We start from the raw sequence: 18010 nt of genomic DNA, 5'->3' as shown, positions 1-18010 counted from the left end.
CAATTCAGCTACTTTTTCAAAGGGTTCTAATTTAAACTTTCTTTAGTAAAAGTTAAATGCTCACATGTTTAAACCTTTTAAAAACAAAAATCACCAAAGTCATTATGTCTTTGGTGAGCCATACACTTGTTCCAATATCCTAAATAACATACAAAGAAGAAAAAGGAATAAACACAAAATCATAAAGTTGTGAAAACTGTACATTTACTTTTTGGAGGAAGTCCAAGTCATAGAAGACCACCTTGACAATGTGGAAATATCCGTTAAAATAATAGAGAATTTTCACATTTCATTAATTGTAGCTTATAGTAAAACAATCTTGGTGACAAGCTATGTAAATGAGATATCCGATTTCTGGATAAGCCAGTAAATGTAACTGTGCATAGCATCCATAAATTGCAACTATATTATAAACCATAACAGAGCCCTTTTTTCCACTAACTTTTTAAAGCACTAAAGCAAAAACCAAATCACATCTCTAAAAAATTCATACAGTTATTATTTAAGTAACTTTTCTGCTATAAACATAAAACCCATCCCAAATTCATCTCATTTCAATTTACACTGTGATGAGTTATAACTAATTACACTGCAATCTGCCATTCCTTTTATCTAGAACAGGAGTCCCCAAAATAAGGTCCACAAGCTGGATATGGTCCTCCAAAGTCATTTACCTGGCTCTCACCCTAAACATTATACTTAGGGTTGCCCTGAGTCTTAAATGACTTGAAGGCACACAACAATACAATCTTAATTAACTTGACTATCTCATCTGCCAAAAGCAGGCCCACACTTCCCATTGAAATATTGGCAAATATATGTTGGTTAATATTGTTCTTTTTAAATATTGAATTGTTCTTCCATGGGTTTTTTTTTTTTTTGCGGGGGGGGGGGGGGGGTTGAACAACAAGTAAGATATGTGCAGTGTGAATAGGAATTCACCCATCTTTATTTCAACTGATAATTGTTGTTCCCCCATCCCAACAGTCTGAAAGACTGTGAACTGCTTCTTTGCTTAAAAAGTTTGGGGACCCCTGATCTAGAAGGATACTTTTTTGGAAGCTCCTCACAGGTTGGTTGGACGGTCATCATCTTGAAATGGTTTGTCTTATTCGCAAGTGGCTACCTACTGTTCATTCTAATATCCAACTCATGAGTGTTGAACTGAATCTATTCCAATAAAGATTTGGGGGGATCTCATTGGTTATTTTAATTTTATTCTCTCTGTGTGTGCATTCAGCTTTAATTTTGGGTGTTTTTTGTTTTGTTTTTGTGTGCGTTTGTGAAGGCAACTGGCATTTTGTTTGGGTTAGCATTTCCAAATCTATATATATAGTAATCTCATCCCATTTATGCCACCCCAGATAACATGCACACAAATACACACATATTTCTATGGTAGCACTAGTTTGATTACCAAGCCAAGGACAAGTTATATAGCTTAAAGACAAAGAAGTATAAAGAGAGATAAATACTGTTAGAGATAAGAAGTACATCTGCATTCCCAAACCTGGTATAAACTAGTTTAGAGTTTAGAAATGCCTTCATAGATGGAATGTTCACACCTTTTGCTATTAACATTGTCAGCTAATTTTGTTCTGACATGGACAAAGAATGATAGGCATGTGCAGATGCTGAATTTGATGTATCAGTTTTATATTAAGTAGAATAAAAAGTATTTTGCATAAAACCAGTTAAGAATATTTATGAAGGAAAACTTTTTTGTTACACTGACAAGAGTCCCATTTATGGAACTGAAGTAGACTAAATAAATATACTGAATTAAATAAACAAAGCCCACATTTTAAGTTGGAGATCAGCAGTATCACACAATTAAGTGGAATCTGATATTAGACTGAAGTACACAATACATATCAATCTGTAGCCCAATGGCTTCTTAATTTAGTATGTCCCTTTCCAGTTGATACTCAGTGATGAAGGGATATCAAACAGGGAAGTGGGAACATAATTATTTTCCTCAAAACTCCTTCTTCCTGGGTTTTAAATGTATTTAAAATCAACTCCTCTGTAACTATAGTCTTGAAATCTATTCTTTATGTCTGTATTTAGGCCAAAATGGCATAAGAAACACAAAAAATGGTATCTCCTAGTTTCTCACTACAAAATTGCAACTACTTTTTAAACATGCTTTTGTCACAGTTTTCTAACTTTTCATTCATTAATTGGGAGGTAAATTAGAAGGGAGAACATACAAGAAGGCATAGTAACTAGCAGGGAAAATGGACAAAACTATTTTCAGCATCGTCACCATAAAATCAAAATAAGAGCAGTCCAAAGAGAAAATTACCACTCAGCCACTGATTGACCATGTAATGGAAACAAACCACAAAAATCTAAGCACAAGGCTTTCCTGGTTGTCAGTGCCTTTTCACTGAAAGAGCCTGTAACTTGAGGAACAGACCTGTATTAACTGTGACCTGGATGACAACATAATTACTATATATGCATGTCTAATCTGACACACTGGCTCCTCAGCCCGGAAAAAAAATGCACTGGTCTTTGATGCTGTCATGATAATCAGGTTTGCCCCCATTTTGCTCCATGACAATCGTCTGTGCCAGTTCACGTAATAGACAGCGTGACATCAGAGTGGCTCGTTTCACCAAGACTAACACAAGCATAGCTAACACAGAGGGAGCACAACCAACTGTATTATGCCAGTGAATTTATTAAGGCAATCATTTTTCCTTGTTTTTTTAAATCCCTTACATACTTCTGTAGCACTATACTGAGGGATTCGAATGCAACATTTTTAAAACGTAGATTTCATGATGTACGTAGTGGCTTCTCATCCTAACAGTGTTTATCATGTCAGTATCAAGGGCAGTAACTTTAGACACCTTATTTGGCTATGCCTGGTCAAGTAAATTTAATTCCAATTCAGTTCTGTTCCTTTGGCTTTAGAAAACCTTCCATACACCAGTTTCATCCTTCTGTCAATACAGCCAGGTTTCAGCATTTATGTAAATACTGCTCTTATCTAAGTTTGAGAATGATTTAAATAGATTTTTAAGGAGGTGAGCAGTTTTTACTGGTGGTGGAAATCCTTCACGCTTTGTGGGGTGCTATTATACACAACTCCTTGTTTTCAAAGAATTTGGGTTTTTGAGGACAGGATGGGTAGCTACCAACAGGAAAAAGCTGAAAAGCTCCTGCTTGCACATTGAATTATATGCATAAATCCCTGTTCTTCTATATCTGTCTAACATAATGTTTTATGTGCTTTCCATACCATTTTAAAGAAGCCCATGTTTACAGGTACTTTAATCTAGAATATGTCAAAATTGTACTCCTAAAATCATGCGTATTATTTAGTTATATGCAACACACCTAAAGTAAATGCCAGAGAGCAGAACATTATCTGATTTTTGTCAGAACAACTTTTCTTCCAAGTAACAGCTCCAGAAGAACTCTTATATCAGCTATTTTTCAAACAGTGGACTGGGTGTTGCTTGTATAGATGCAAAACCAAACACTAAATTCCTAACTAGTAGATGGTTCAAGAATTAAACTAAATTAAGGTTGTGGAAGCAAAGCAAGGTTGGCCCTGGTTAATACTTGGATTGGGGACCATGTACCAGGTACTGTAGGATAGATTTCTGACATAGGAACTGCCAAACCCACCTCTTTGGATTCCTTGCCTGAGAAAACCTTAAGAAATTCATGGGGTTACCAAAACCTTACAGCTAACTTCAGAGTAGACACAAACACACATCAACAAATGATACTACAAAATACTACTACATGGATATACATCTAGCCTCGCAGTTTAAGAACATCCGGGGAGGCCCTGCTCTCACTCCTGCCAGCATCGCAAATATGGCTGGCGGGGACGAGAAACAGGGGCTTCTCGGCTGTGGCACCACACCTATGGAACTCGCTTCCCACAGAGGTAAGATCGACTTCATCCCTCCTGTCTTTTAGGAAGAAATTGAAGTCGTGGTTCTGGGACCAAGCTTTTGGTCCCGTGGTTCTGGGACCAAGCTTTTGGACAACAGGCATTGGATATGGAATTTGACAGGAATGATGATATGGATATTAATACTGTTTTATTGCTTTTATTTATTGTTTTAATTTGTTATTATACTGCTTTGTTATATGTAGTGGCATCGAATTAGTGCCAAATATAAGCCATACTGAGTCCCCCTTTGGGGGTTGAGAAGGAACAGGGAAGAAATACCAGAAATAAATAAATAATAAATAAAACATGGATGGATGGAGAACCCCAAACAAATCTGTTTATTTTTAGAAATCTAAATAACATGGATCAATTTGATGGTCAGCTTTATCTAATAAAAAACACGTAATGCAAAGAAGACCAGGGTGGATTTTTCTTTTCCCCCTCTGACAGGATCTAGCTGTTTAAAAAAATAAATTGATCCTGTAGGTCAGTGTGCGCAGAAGAGGTATGTGGCAGAATGGCTTCACAACAAAATCCTTTCTTTGTAAACATCTTTTTTTTCTCCACAGAAAGAAAAGACTACAACTGCCACTTGCAAAAACAGAACAAGATAAATCAATTAGCTTGCTAATTTCTCCCCCCTCACATTTATTTAACTCTGCACTGTATTTGTCATAATTGACTATAATTATGTTAATTGCCAACTCCAGTATAATTACTGTATTTGTCATTTAGCACACTGTGTACCCAAAGCAAATCTGGCAATTGTCGGGCATCAAAAAGAATGCAACCAACCTCCAGGAGGGGTTTGCTCTGAAAACTGGCTCATATACATTTAGCAAATGAAAGGGCAAAGGAGAATTTCATGCAATGCTAGTCTGAGGCTCTGGTTCATTAAGGATATTAATTTTCTGATAACTACACATTTAAGCATGACACATCAGAGAGTACCTACAGGATTTAGCAATTATTAATGCGTGACAGTTTCAAATGCTAAGTGAATCAATTAAACAGCAGCATTCACAATTTGAGAAGAGATAACTGCTTCATAACTGCCTAAGACTACAATTTTCACATGACAAAAAAGGGCCATTCAGGCTCCTTCAAAGCCTGACAGGTCAAAAAAGAAGTTTGAAACAAAAGCACCTTATAACCATCATCTCTCCTCTTTACTTGTCAGATCAAGTTTGCAAGTGTCTCTGCTGAAATGGCACCGCCATGCCAGCTGACACAAGGTGATTTTTCATGTCTTGTCAAAGAAAATCTTTTATTCTATTTGCTCCGCATTAACATGTTACATTTATTGATCAAGCCCTTTCTGCAGCCGCAGCAGGGCACTGGGCTCTTATGCCTAAGGGGGGCTTTGATGTCCTGGTGACATTCCAGAACGAATAATGCACATACTAAATGGATTTCATGCAGAAATGTGTTTGTGCATGACAGCTACATTAATAACAGCCTCTCACATTGATAAATATGCAATTGCGACTATTAAGGATTACCCAATTACAGTGAAAATACTCCCAGTACCCTAAAAAAATGTGCCCATTACAAAGTTTTAACTATAGTGCATATTTATCATATTCAAATAAAAGAAGATTAATATAAAGGACTATAATAAGAATACTGTACTTTATCTTAAATTTATCTTCCCTTCCTCTTTCTCTCTCCTGTTGTTGCACCTCTCTGCATTCCTGATTATTGTGGGCAACATTATATGAGCATGCTACAATCTTGGAAATAGTTATTTAAAGAGTCTAAATATTACCTGCCTCTGGAACGCAATCAACATTCACAACTGCATTATTGTAAATTTCTTGCATTCTTCTGGCATTAGCCATATACTCATTTCACACTACTTTGGACAGTTATCCACTCTTGCCCCCAACAAGTCCATAACATTATTGGGCACAATTCAAAGAAAATTAGGAACATTTTCCAAACTGTTCACATATATGGGTGAACTTTCCAAACATGCATGTGTGAATGAATCATCACAGATAAATGCAGAAATTCCTATGTAGGTCAGATAGAACTTCCTATCACTCTGACACTTTCAGCGCAATACCTCACACATTTACTGGGGGGGGGGGGGGGGCTCCTAGTTTTCAGTTTCCAAAGACGAGGATGTGCAAAGGGTTAGAAACTTAGCAGTCCAGAAAGTGACAGAAATCTGTCTTTTTTCTGTAAACAAACATAACTCTACATTATGACATATGGGCTACAATGACTTTTAATTTACACTTTTAAATTGTGTGAGGGATCTGTTTATTTGCAACATATTTTAGTGTTGCAATTACCAGTTAGTGAACACACTTCAAGTACAAAAAAATAGAAACTCAATGTTTACAAACATTATTTTCTCTATGCACTGTATATGAATCCAGTCCTTGAAAATATTGGCTGAAACCTCAGCCACTTTTAAAAGTGTAAGTATTCCTGCTCTGTTCTTCAAACACATTTTCATTCTGCTCTTCTTTCAGCAGAAGCAGATGAAGAATGGTAAAAAATTTCTTATACAGTGTAAGCTGCATTTGTTGAGTTGCAAATGATACTTGATATTGATACCCCCTTTCCAACATTTCTTGTACATTCCAAACAATGCTAACTATTTTCTCTACATAGATTAGTCCATTTCAATACAACCTATATGTAATTTTGTGAACAGTGTGTCAGCATAGAAACTGATGGTTTATAATAAAACAAATACAAAAAGTTGCCCATGCTAAGGTGTCACTCAATAGCTTTTCTGAAAATCATGACTTACTTTAGTAAATTGAAGCTAAGATCCAGCCTTTTTGCAATGTTTCCATATTTTCTGCCAAGAAATTCTGGAATTTTCTTGCAGTCTTGACCAATGTAAGACACCTACAAGAATTAAGAGAAGAAATTTAGCAGTCGGGAAATTTAAGATCTTCAGACATCTTCCCTTAGCAATGAAAAGATAACAGTACTAAAATGAACACATTTGCCAGAGAACCTCAATATTTGGGCAGATGCACATAGGGAAAAGTATTGGGTTCAAAACCATTTACAGACAATCTCCAAATTACAAACAAAAGAGGTTTTGTAGGTTTGTTCTTAAATTGAATGTATCTGTAAATCAGAACAGGTACATTTTAAAAGGTAACTCCATAGATAGATAGATAGATAGATAGATAGATAGATAGATAGATAGATAGATAGACAGACACAGACACAGACACAGACACAGACACAGACATATGCTTTGGGTAACATAGGGAAGGGTTAACACCCCTGTGGTGTTTGTTGTACTGTCTGTGCTCCTGTTCAGAAGATTTCACCTCACTTCTTGTCCCCAAGATTGGATTTTGAAAAACATGGCTTGCTGTGGAAACAAGGATTGGTGATAAAATTTCAGTTGAGACACCTTTACTCCATGATACCTCTTTCAGGAGTAAATCCTATGAGTAGATTCATCTCACTTCCTGTTGTTTCATCCCAGGTTGTATCTATGAGTTTTTGTAAGTCAGATGTTTGTAACTCGGGGGCTGCCTGTGTAAAGAATTTAAATTCAGACCAGAAGCATATTGGCGGTCAGCGCAATTGGCCGACTGACATTATTTACCGTTTATAAAGTTCTCCAGTCAGCAATCAAGCTGTATATTTTGCACTAGATGCAACTTCCAAGACTTCTTAAAGGACAGACCAAAATAGAGCACACTAGCCATCTAACTGAGAGGTTTCCAGTTCACATGACTAAATTATCTCTGTCCACAAAAGGTCACAACTGGAACATCCATTGAAATTGGCACCCAACAACAGATCTTGACTGTCACACAAGGACTGTATCTCTAGAACACACAAAAAGCTTGGTGCACTTATGGTGCCTTGTATTTCTTGCAGGTAGTGATCAAAAGAGGTTAATGTTACCCCTTTGGGATCAACCACACAGGTACAATTCAATACTGGTGGCCCGCCACAAGTTACTGCCTCTGGTTTTATAAACCAGGAAGCTGAAAACCTGGAATGAGAGGAACAGGCATTTGAAATCACTTGTTTACATCTTCCTCAACAAGTAAAACAGTCCCAATTTTATGCAGAAAACAAAATGTGCATGGGAACAAAGATCTGATGTAAAAGGTACTCCTCCAGCCCAGCTCCAGATAACATGGCTGCAACTTACAAAGTCAATTAGCAATATAAAACAAAGCTAAATATTGGTCTTCCATAGAGAACAAGTATGCTTCAGCAGCAGGGAGCCAGTTTCTAAATTAATGTGTTATGTTCTTGACATATATCATACTTTGATAAGGGAGATGAGGAGTCTACAGTATAAGGCTCTCTTGTATACAGCAGCTGCCAAACAATGAGTACTGTTGCTCAAGAATGACATAGTATGAATTCTTATCTTGCTATACGTAAACAGTATTTGATGTTTTAGCACTTAAAGATCTCTAATGATTTCTATCAGTTCATAGCAGTTCATCCCTCAAGTAAGACACTTATATAAAGACTGAGAAAAGATGATCAAATGTTTTTTGAAAACAGATGGATTTGGGAAAAATTTACACTGCAAGATTTTTTTTATAACTTCCTATTTAGTTGGGATTCATTTAAGTGTAAAGCAATATCTATGCTCAGTTCAGAGTTCCACTTTTTAAGAAACTGGTCTTATGAAGTTTCCATTTGTCTTTGAAGTTCCTATTTCTTTAAGTTCCAGATAAGAACAAGAAAATAAGTTGTGTTTGGATGATATTTCATGTTTTCCAAAATCCAACCCACTCTACATGACAACTTGCCAGTGCATCCACTACCTTTACAAATCACCATTGTGGTTCAGCTGGTCTTAAAATGATTGCAATCTGATAATGCAGCTTTTCATCCTCTTTAATTCATCCTTGTTCAGCAATTTCATCTGAGAAAGAGATAGTTGACTACAGAGGAATAGGTTTACTGTGAATACATGAGCTGAAAAAATAAAAAGCTCAAAATTCATTCTTGCAATTTTCGTTCCCTTCTCAAGATATCTGTCATCCCTTCCTTTGCAATAAATTCTACTTCAGGAAAAAAAAACTACCCATTCTCAGTCTGTAGAACAAAAAAGAAATGTGATTTTTGGAAGAGATGTCAATCTATTATTTGACATCCTACTCCAGATCAGTAAACAGTTCTTAACAACCCGAAACCTATTAATGATATACTTATGTGTGTAAATACAATCAAAGAATGAATAGATAAAAATGCAGCCCTTTAGGGCTGAAAAAGACAAAAGCATATTTTTCTCAATAAGAAAAAGTAATAAATGAACTTCTGCTCTTTCTAGTGTTGATTGTCAAATTTCTAATGACTAGATCAAGAACAATAAAATACCTTTATTTATTTATTTATTTATTTATTTATTTATTGCAGACATTTATATCCCACCCATCTCACCCCCAGAGGGGGACTCAGGGCGGCTTACAACCAGCAACCATTAGATGCCAACAACAGTAATAAAAACACAGTTAAACATTAATTAAAACATTATCATGTTAAAAGGGCCATTTAAAAGAGACAAGTCCAAGCCCAAAGACATAATTCAAAATCCACCCATTGTCAACCAGAAGTCCTTTATAATTTTTACTGCTGTGACTATTGCCCGAAAGCTTGGTCCCACAGCCATGATTTCAATTTCTTCCTGAAGGACAGGAGATAAGGTGCTGACCTGATTTTGTTAGGAAATATCCTTCACAGACAAGGGACCACCACCCTCGTCCCTGTCAGACACACCTACAAAGGTGGCAGGATCGAGAGCAGGGCCTCCCTCAATGATCTTAACCTCTGAGAAGGATCATAGAGGGTATGATCAATCTTATCTGCTTGTACCCATCTAATAGCAAGTTCAAAGAAAACTTCCAGTTATAGTTTTAGAAGAATATTATTTCATTACATTTAAAATTCATGAAATTGGTTGAGAGTACAATGCATTAATGGTCAGTGAGGTCTGAAATGATTGCAAGTAGATTTACAGACATTTTACTCATGCACATCCTACAACTTTTTAAAAAGCTAAATGATTTATACATCATTGGCAGATGTTTCAATGTATAATCAGAATCAAAGGCCCTGCTATATGTCTTACTATCTGGAGAAGCTAATTGTGAGGTACTCAAGTCAGGGTTCTGATTCTGGAACTCCACCAAGGGAAGTGACATTGTGTCCTTTTGGTTCCCTTTGAATGAACAGCAAAGATCTAAATATTAGGGGTGTGTGAATCCATGCAGATTCGTAATTCAGAACTCTGAGTCCCATTTCCATTTTGAGAAGCATCAAAAGAAACCAAGAAAAACCTAACATCTGCATAAAGATTTAACAAATAATACTGTAGGGAACTGTCCAAATAATAACATGTAAACCACTCTGAGACCTTTTGTGACTAAAAAGTGGGGTATCAATATTATAAATGAACGAATAAATAAATTTATTCTCACAATTTGGGAATTATTATCTTAATAGTTATTTTTCTTCTTGAGGAACTGAGGACACTCATTGTCAGTAAGACATGATCTCACTAAAGAAGTGTTATTTTGGGGGCCCAGATATCTACCTTGGAGAGTGGGCAAGGATCCAAGTAAGAAGAGGGTAAAATCACTGTCACTACAGGTATGGTGTACCATTGGGAAGAGGGCTAAGCAGTTGAAGGCACAGTGGGCCAGAAAATTAACAATTGTAGAGTATTCTTCTGCCTCCTACCCATAAATCTGATGAAAATTAACAGCTGTAGAATGTTCTTCTTCCTCCCACCCATAAATCTCAATCAATCCACCCAAAGATATCAAGATCCTGTTTTTGAAGTCAGGGTACATCCATAGTAAGGTCTCTCTCGTCTATGATTTTTGGTAATGGATGAGATAGCTGGAATAAGATGTGCAATCAACATCTAGGATAACAAATAACCTCTCTGACATACACATTATACCCAATTCAGCATTAAGAACAGCTTGAGAGCTAGAGGAGGGTCTGTAAGAAGTCATTTTCTTTGTTCAGCTTCCCTGCTTCCATGAGTATTAATTTGTTTTATTTGCATATTGTGCTAAACCAGCAAAACAGATTAGGGATTCTGCTTTTGTACTATCCAAAACATTGCCCAGCAGTTACCCTACCTAATCTGATACTAGTAGTGTAGCATATACTTCAGGTATGGGCAAACCCAGGTCCGGAGAATGGATGTGGCCCCTTGGGCTCTTTTCTAAAGGCTTCATCTCTCACTAACCTATCCTTCTTTCCTTCTCTCTTTCCTTCTTTCTTCCCTCCCTCCCTTCCCCTCCCTCTTTCTCCCTCCTTCCTTCCTTCCTTCCTTCCTTCCTTCCTTCCCATCCTTTCCTCTTTCCTTCCTTCCCTCTTTCTTCCCTCTTTCCATCTCTCCCTTTCTCCTTCCTTCCTTCCTTCCTTCCTTTGCTTTTGTCTTTCCTTCCTTCTCTCTTACCTTTTTCCTTCTTTCCCTCACTCCCTCCCTTCCTTACCTCTCTCTTCCTCCCTCCCACCCTCCTTCTTTCCCACCCATCCTTTTGTCCTTCCTTCCCTCATTCCTCCCTCCTTCCCTCTCTCCCTTTCTCCTTCCTTCCTTCCTTCCTTCCTTCACTTTTGTCTTTCCTTCCTTCTCTCTTTCATTCTTCCTTCCCTCTTTCCTTCCTTCCCTTTTGTCTTCCCTTCACTTTTGTCTTTTCTTTTCTCCTTCCTATCTCCCTCCTTCCCTCCCTCCACCCCTCCATCCATTCCCTTCCACCCTTCCTTCCTTTCATCCTTTCCTTCCTCCTCTTTTTCCTTCCTCCTTTCCTCCTGGGGGATGTTTAGCTGGGAGAAGAAACAGTTGAGAGGGAACATGAGAACCATGTTTCAAGACGTAAAAGGGTGTACCACTGAGGAGGGGGGAAATGGACTTTCTGATGCTCTAGAGACCAGTGCACAAGGAAGCAATGGTTTCAAATGGCAGGGAAAGGGATTTTCAGTTGAATCCCTGAAAACATTAGGAAGAACTTCCTGGAGAGTGGCATAGGCTGCATTGGACTGTGATGAAGTCTCCTTCTCTAGAGGCTTTTCCGCAGAGGCTCTCTATTGGGAGTGCTTTGATTGTGCCTTCCTGCATGGCAGGGGTTGGACTGGATGGCCTTTGGGGTCTCTTCCAGCTCCAGGATTCTCAGATTATATATCAGGATTAAGCAATACAGGGTCTCATGGATACGCTTTTTCTCTCCTGTCCACCATCTCATCCTGTCCACCATCTCATCCTGACCAAGACCAAATATTTTGGGATTGAAACATTTCCCATCTTTCCTTCACATTCTGCCTCCGAAAGAAAAGAAGAAGGGGAGGAAAGGGCAGGGAGGGGACTTAGGGAGAACCCCCTCCCTTCCGGCCCACCCATCCCGCTCCAGCTTGCCATGCAGCCCTCATATTAGAAAGTTTGGCCATGGCTGATGTACATGGATAAACCCCAGCTTGTTACTATTAGAGAAAAGTCATGCCAAAACCACATTATTTCAAAAAAGTTCAGACATCATAATACTTCTGAAAGCCCCACAGTAAAGACTGGAGCTGAAAACAAGACTACTAAATGAAGGCTTGGCTGCAGACACAGAAAATACTCCAACATGTGCAATGTAACATTGCTGCATGTTCATGTTCAGGCCAATAGGATTACATAGATACTTGTGTCCTGGAGTTCTACCTCTCTCTCTATTTTAATCTTCCCATTTGCTCAGGTCTTTTGGGGAACACTTCTTCCAGTCAGCCTGAACAAGGCTGGTGATGATCATTCTCAAGACTTTTCTTCACCTGCCACTGGATTGTGGAATGAACTGCCAGAAGAGCTTTCCACAACTACACATGCAGTTTCAATTTAAAACAAAATCAATCTCTTCTGTCAGGCCAATCCAGGTTATTTTCCATTCATAAAAATTATTAATTTTAAATTATGTATTGGTTGTTTTAATACGTATTGGTTGTAAATGTTTCTAAACCAATGGTTTAACTGATGTGTGTGTTATGTGTTTTAACTGATAGATATGTTTTTAATATGCTGTTGACCCTCCAATCCATGGGGAGAGGAAGGTAAGAAATTGTTGCTGTTGTTCCTTCTTTCCATCATCAGAAGATGAGACAGTGGAAATATCAAAATGGTGCCTGGCTGCATCAGTGGATTGACTGTGGACCAGCAAAGTGAGTCTCAAGCAAGACAAGGCTGTTGTAAGTGAGCCATAATTCTGACTAGATGAGTAGTGTTCAACCTGTTCTGAAGGAGGTTGTACACTTTCTGAAGGAGAAGTTGAATAGCATGGAAGTTCTTCTGAATCCATTACTGTCACTTGAGGAACCAATTGCTTCAATTGTGATTTCTACCAGCTTCATAGGACAGCACAGCTCTATCCCTTTATGGACAGGGATAATCTAATGTATTAATCTATGCTTTTCTAACAGCCAGATCAGATTAGTTTGATAAACTAACATTTATTATAACCCAGCTGTACTAACTGCTGATTGACTTCTGGAGCCATTTAAATGTCCTGCTTTAAACTTACAAAGTCATATAGAGAGAGAGAGGGGAGGGGGGAGGGGGGAGGGGGGGAGGGGGGGAGGGGGGGAGGGGGGAGGGGGGGGAGGGGGGGAGGGGGGGAGGGGGGGAGGGAGAGAGAGATCAGGCTCCCAAAGCACATATCATAGAAAGCCCCTCTCATTATGAACCCACCCATACTATAAAATCAAGATCCAGTCCAGAACTTATTTATCCTCTGAGAAAAGGTAAGTTAGCCACATTTGCTTGCATCACACAACCTGGATGTAAACAAATAAGACCAGCTCTAGAATAAGAACCAAAGAAATGTATGTGTTGGCATACAGTATTAACATAACAAGATGCACCATGTATTTCTCTTTTTCTCTGGGATAATTTTTGAGTTTTTTTACATGGTCTATATAATACTACAACTTGTACACATTTATATGAAACTTTGAACTAATAACATTTCACCACCCCATAAGCAACAAGTAATTTTGTAAGTGCTGATGTACGGGAATGCAGTATCAGCAAACCTGTGCCTCTTCCTATTGCAAAATCTCCAGAATTCATCTCCAAAAAGGAAAAAGTGCTTCACGTTAATGTGACACTTCCAATACTAGAGATGGAATTACAAAATTTCACTACAAACATGGAATTCCTTATTATAATTTTATAGTGAAAGAAATACATACCAATATTACCAGAATTGCTACAATTTTCAACTGATTTCTTTCAATATCCAAACAGCCCCAACCCTGTCTAGAGTTAGAAATGCTGACTGAAGAAAATGTTTTCAAATACTACCTGAAAGCAAATATTATATCACCTCTACTGTCTGAGGAACAAGTTTTTGTTCAAAACACAGAAGCAAAAGCCTGTTAAAAATGATGACAATTTCACTCACCATATTGGCTTCAAATAATAGATCGTTCTGTTTATATTATATTTTAAAACAACTGTAAAGCCATTGGATGGAAATATTCCTTATGCACATGTATTGTTTAATACATCAATACAGTCAGGGTTGTAGAGGTGTTTTTTCTGTCTTAACAGTTGCTTAGTAGGAAGAAATTGAATAAATGAATTGGGAATGCAATTAAATTCTCTATTCTAGACCTGACCTAGACCTGTTCTTCAACAGATAATGTCAGAAATAGATTTACAGTGAAATCAATCTCAGGATCAGAATCATAAAGGAGGAAGGAGCCTCATGAGCCGCCAAGTCCCACACTCCCTGCACAATACAGGATCTCCAGCTAAGGAATCCCATTCAAATAGTAATAACCAACTAGATGCTCTTTGGATGATGTAGATTAACCAAATGCCTTTTGAGAAGGGATGAATGCTCAGCACTTATATAGAGTAACAGTTTCAACATCTATAAGTCAGGAAGAGAAATGGTTAATGCTAGGAAAACTTTTTATGATAAGGTAGCTAAACTGGCCTCTGCCACCATATGCAAATACTATAACTTTGCCACAGTCTGGCAAATCCAAATCATGATGATAACCCCAACATAATTCTGCTACTAGTACTGTACTGCGAATTCATACAGAAGTGATAAATACAAATGTGAGATTAGGAACACATTTTGCATTCATTATGCTTCACAGAATATTCCTTGCTCATAAAGTCAAAGAGGCATAATAAAAAGAATTACTGAAATAATGAATACAAAGTGCTTTGAACACTCTAAAGCACTATATAAATGCTATGACTGTTTCCCATCATTAATACATAGCCATCCAGTACACTGTACTTCAAAGAAGATATATAAAGCCCTCAAGGAAAAAACACTTGCATTTCTCCCCACATTTAGCCACAATGCTCTTTTAAAAAGTACTAGAGTTAGGTAATATTATGTGCATCCAGTTGTTTTAAATACCTGATGGAGGATCCCCTAGTGTAAACACCAGAATACGTTACAAAAGACAGTTAGACAGAAAAACTATATTGAAAATGTACAAATTATGGTAAATTTACTTTTTGCAAGTTTGTTGTTCTTTTGGAAGTACAACCGATGATCATGCTCACGATGACCATGATCACATGTTACCACCTTTCCTCATGACTCATACAACATAGTTACAAGACACAGAGAAAACACAGCACAATGTAATGTGTGTGTGTGTGTGTGTGTGTGTATACACACACACATAGGACAAAAATTAAAACACCAAAACTAATTAAATGCAAAGTTAAATTCATTGTTTAAAATTGTCTAGGTAGGCCTGCCAAATGAGATAAGTCTTTAATTGTGTCTTAAATTCTGACAGCTCATTTAGCTATAAAATCTCTTCCAGCAGGTCATTCCACACCCTAGTAAGGCCAATTAAAATATCCTCTAGGTGACAGTCAGGTTCTGTCTATCTATCTATAAAGGTTCCTCCAGAGGACCTAAGTATCCAGGGTGGATATGGAAGGAGGTGATCTTGTAAGTAACCTGGACCCAAATCATGTAAGACTTTAAAGCTTGTAATCAACACTTTGTACTGGCAACCAGTGGAGTGATTTTAGTATAGATGTGATATGATCACTCCTAGATGTTCTCATAATCAATCTAGCTGCCATGTTTCAAACAAACTGGAGTTTCTAAATTTGATACAAAGGTAAATCTGAAATGTATTTCAGAAATCCATGTTTGAGGTTACCTGCATGTGCACTACCATCTTTAGGTCTTCCAAATCTAGGAATGGCTGCAATTGACAACACAGTACCTTTGATTCACAACTTCCCGGGAGATTCTAGATTCTAGAATGATACCATGGTCAATATTATAAATAGTGTCAAACATGGCTGGAATATCTAAAAGCACCAACAGGGACACACTCCCCCAGCTAATGTTAGGACAGAGATCATCTACTAAGACAATCATAGCAGTCTCAACTTTGTATCTTTCTCTGAAGCCAATTTAAAATAGGTCAAGCAAGTGTATGTCATCCAAGACTACCTGGAGTTGGAAGGCAACTTTTCATTACTTTGCCCCCCCCCCCAAAAAAAAAAGAAAGATTAAATACTGCCCTGTAATTATTATGGTCCAGGGTATCCATGGAATGCTTTTTCAGCAGTGGTCTAACTACTGCTTCTTTTAAACAAGATAGAAGGTTATCTTCCCTGAGAAATACATTAATAAGATGTTGTATTTGACATTGAATTGAATCTCCTGCTTGAAGAAGTAGCCATGGGAGGCGGGAATTGGGGAAAAAAACCCAGGTTGTCCTCCTTATTTGTACTAGCAGCTTGTTCACATCAGTGGTATTCACCAATTTAAACCGATCCAGTGTAATTTCACTTACAGAGTTTCTTGACACCCCATTATCAACTTCTGCTCCAGTGACCTCATCTAAATTTGCTATTTTGTGAGAAATCTTATTTGCAAGATGGGCATTAAAGCAAGCTACTGAAGGTTCTAGCAGCAGGTACTTAAGTTAGACCACCCTGAATAGCTCAGCTTGATGTGAATTCAAAAATACAATACATGCAGAAAAGAAAGCCAGTAGGTTGTTTGGAATTGTGGTGATCGAAATTCAGAACACTTGGAGGGCCAAAGTTTACCAATGCCTGATTTAGTGGGCAAGACTAGAGTTTGTCTTCTGGATAGCAAATCCTGGAATCTCTTTGTGAATATTTTTTTTCAAGTTCTTGGCAAGATATTACTCTGGGGGGAAGGGGACAAAAACAATAATGTCTTGATTAAGCAAATAAATATCAAAACAGAACAAAATTAAGAACATCTTCTAAAACCTGAAGAGATCACCAACCTGAAACAGAAAAGACTGCTTTCAGATAAACTTTTGAAATAAATCCTGTTTGAAAACCTGGTGTTCTTCACTGAAGCAATGTTAGCTCATGCACATATTCGAGTTCATATGGTCCACAAAACAATGAAGTTGTCTCATGAGCACAAGCAAAACTTCTAGGGCTGAGAACGGCGGTCAACAAATGCAGTAAATAAATAAATAAATAAATAAATAAATAAATATACCCCCAACAAAACAAAAGGGGAAAATAGCTCTTGGGAAGAGTCCCCGTAGCCAGTGGTATAAATATGCAGCAACACTGAAATTTTAACTTTGTGTTTTTAACTTTGTGTTTTAAAATACATTCTAACTGTATCCTCAATTCGCTTCTGACATGATAAATAAATACCACTGAAATCTAATACCATGGACTGAAATCTACCTACTGCAACAAGATCGATGGAATGGAATCATGCTTGCAACTCAATACAAAGTGGTGAAGCATCACAGTCTTGTAGTGCCTCCATTTATGGAAGTAAGGCCATTGATTTCAACAGAACTTGATTTTAGAGAAGTGTGCTTATACTTGTGATTGAAGCTACGTTGTTTATTCAAAATCATCACAAGAGCAAAAGAAATATAAAAAACTATTAGAGGACAGTGACATGATGAAATTTAATTAAGTTTCTTAAAACGAACCTAGACTGGTTTCTACAGTTTTTTCACACTGCTTTTATGAAAAGTTGACTTGATCTATGTAGCATAGCTGTATATTAGATTTAATTTCAGATTCATTTCTACTACCTCCACATGGTTTTGGTTTTAGTCACATGGCTATAAAAAGTGATA

General features: G+C 37.5%; 1 protein-coding gene across 1 annotated transcript in view; it reads right to left on the bottom strand.

Moving 5' to 3' along the window:
* The window catches only part of LRMDA (leucine rich melanocyte differentiation associated), an 886320-nt gene that overhangs the window by 858898 nt on the left and 9412 nt on the right, over positions 1-18010 (bottom strand). Inside the window, exon 2 of the mRNA XM_067466959.1 lies at positions 6690-6790. Coding sequence (XP_067323060.1) covers positions 6690-6790 — 101 coding nt within the window. The remainder of the gene's footprint in view (positions 1-6689; positions 6791-18010) is intronic.

This window comes from Anolis sagrei, chromosome 3 (genome assembly GCF_037176765.1).
Source record: "Anolis sagrei isolate rAnoSag1 chromosome 3, rAnoSag1.mat, whole genome shotgun sequence".
NCBI lineage: Eukaryota > Metazoa > Chordata > Lepidosauria > Squamata > Dactyloidae > Anolis > Anolis sagrei.
The sequence above is the reverse complement of the archived record's forward strand: the minus strand, read 5'-3'. Positions and strand labels throughout refer to the sequence as shown.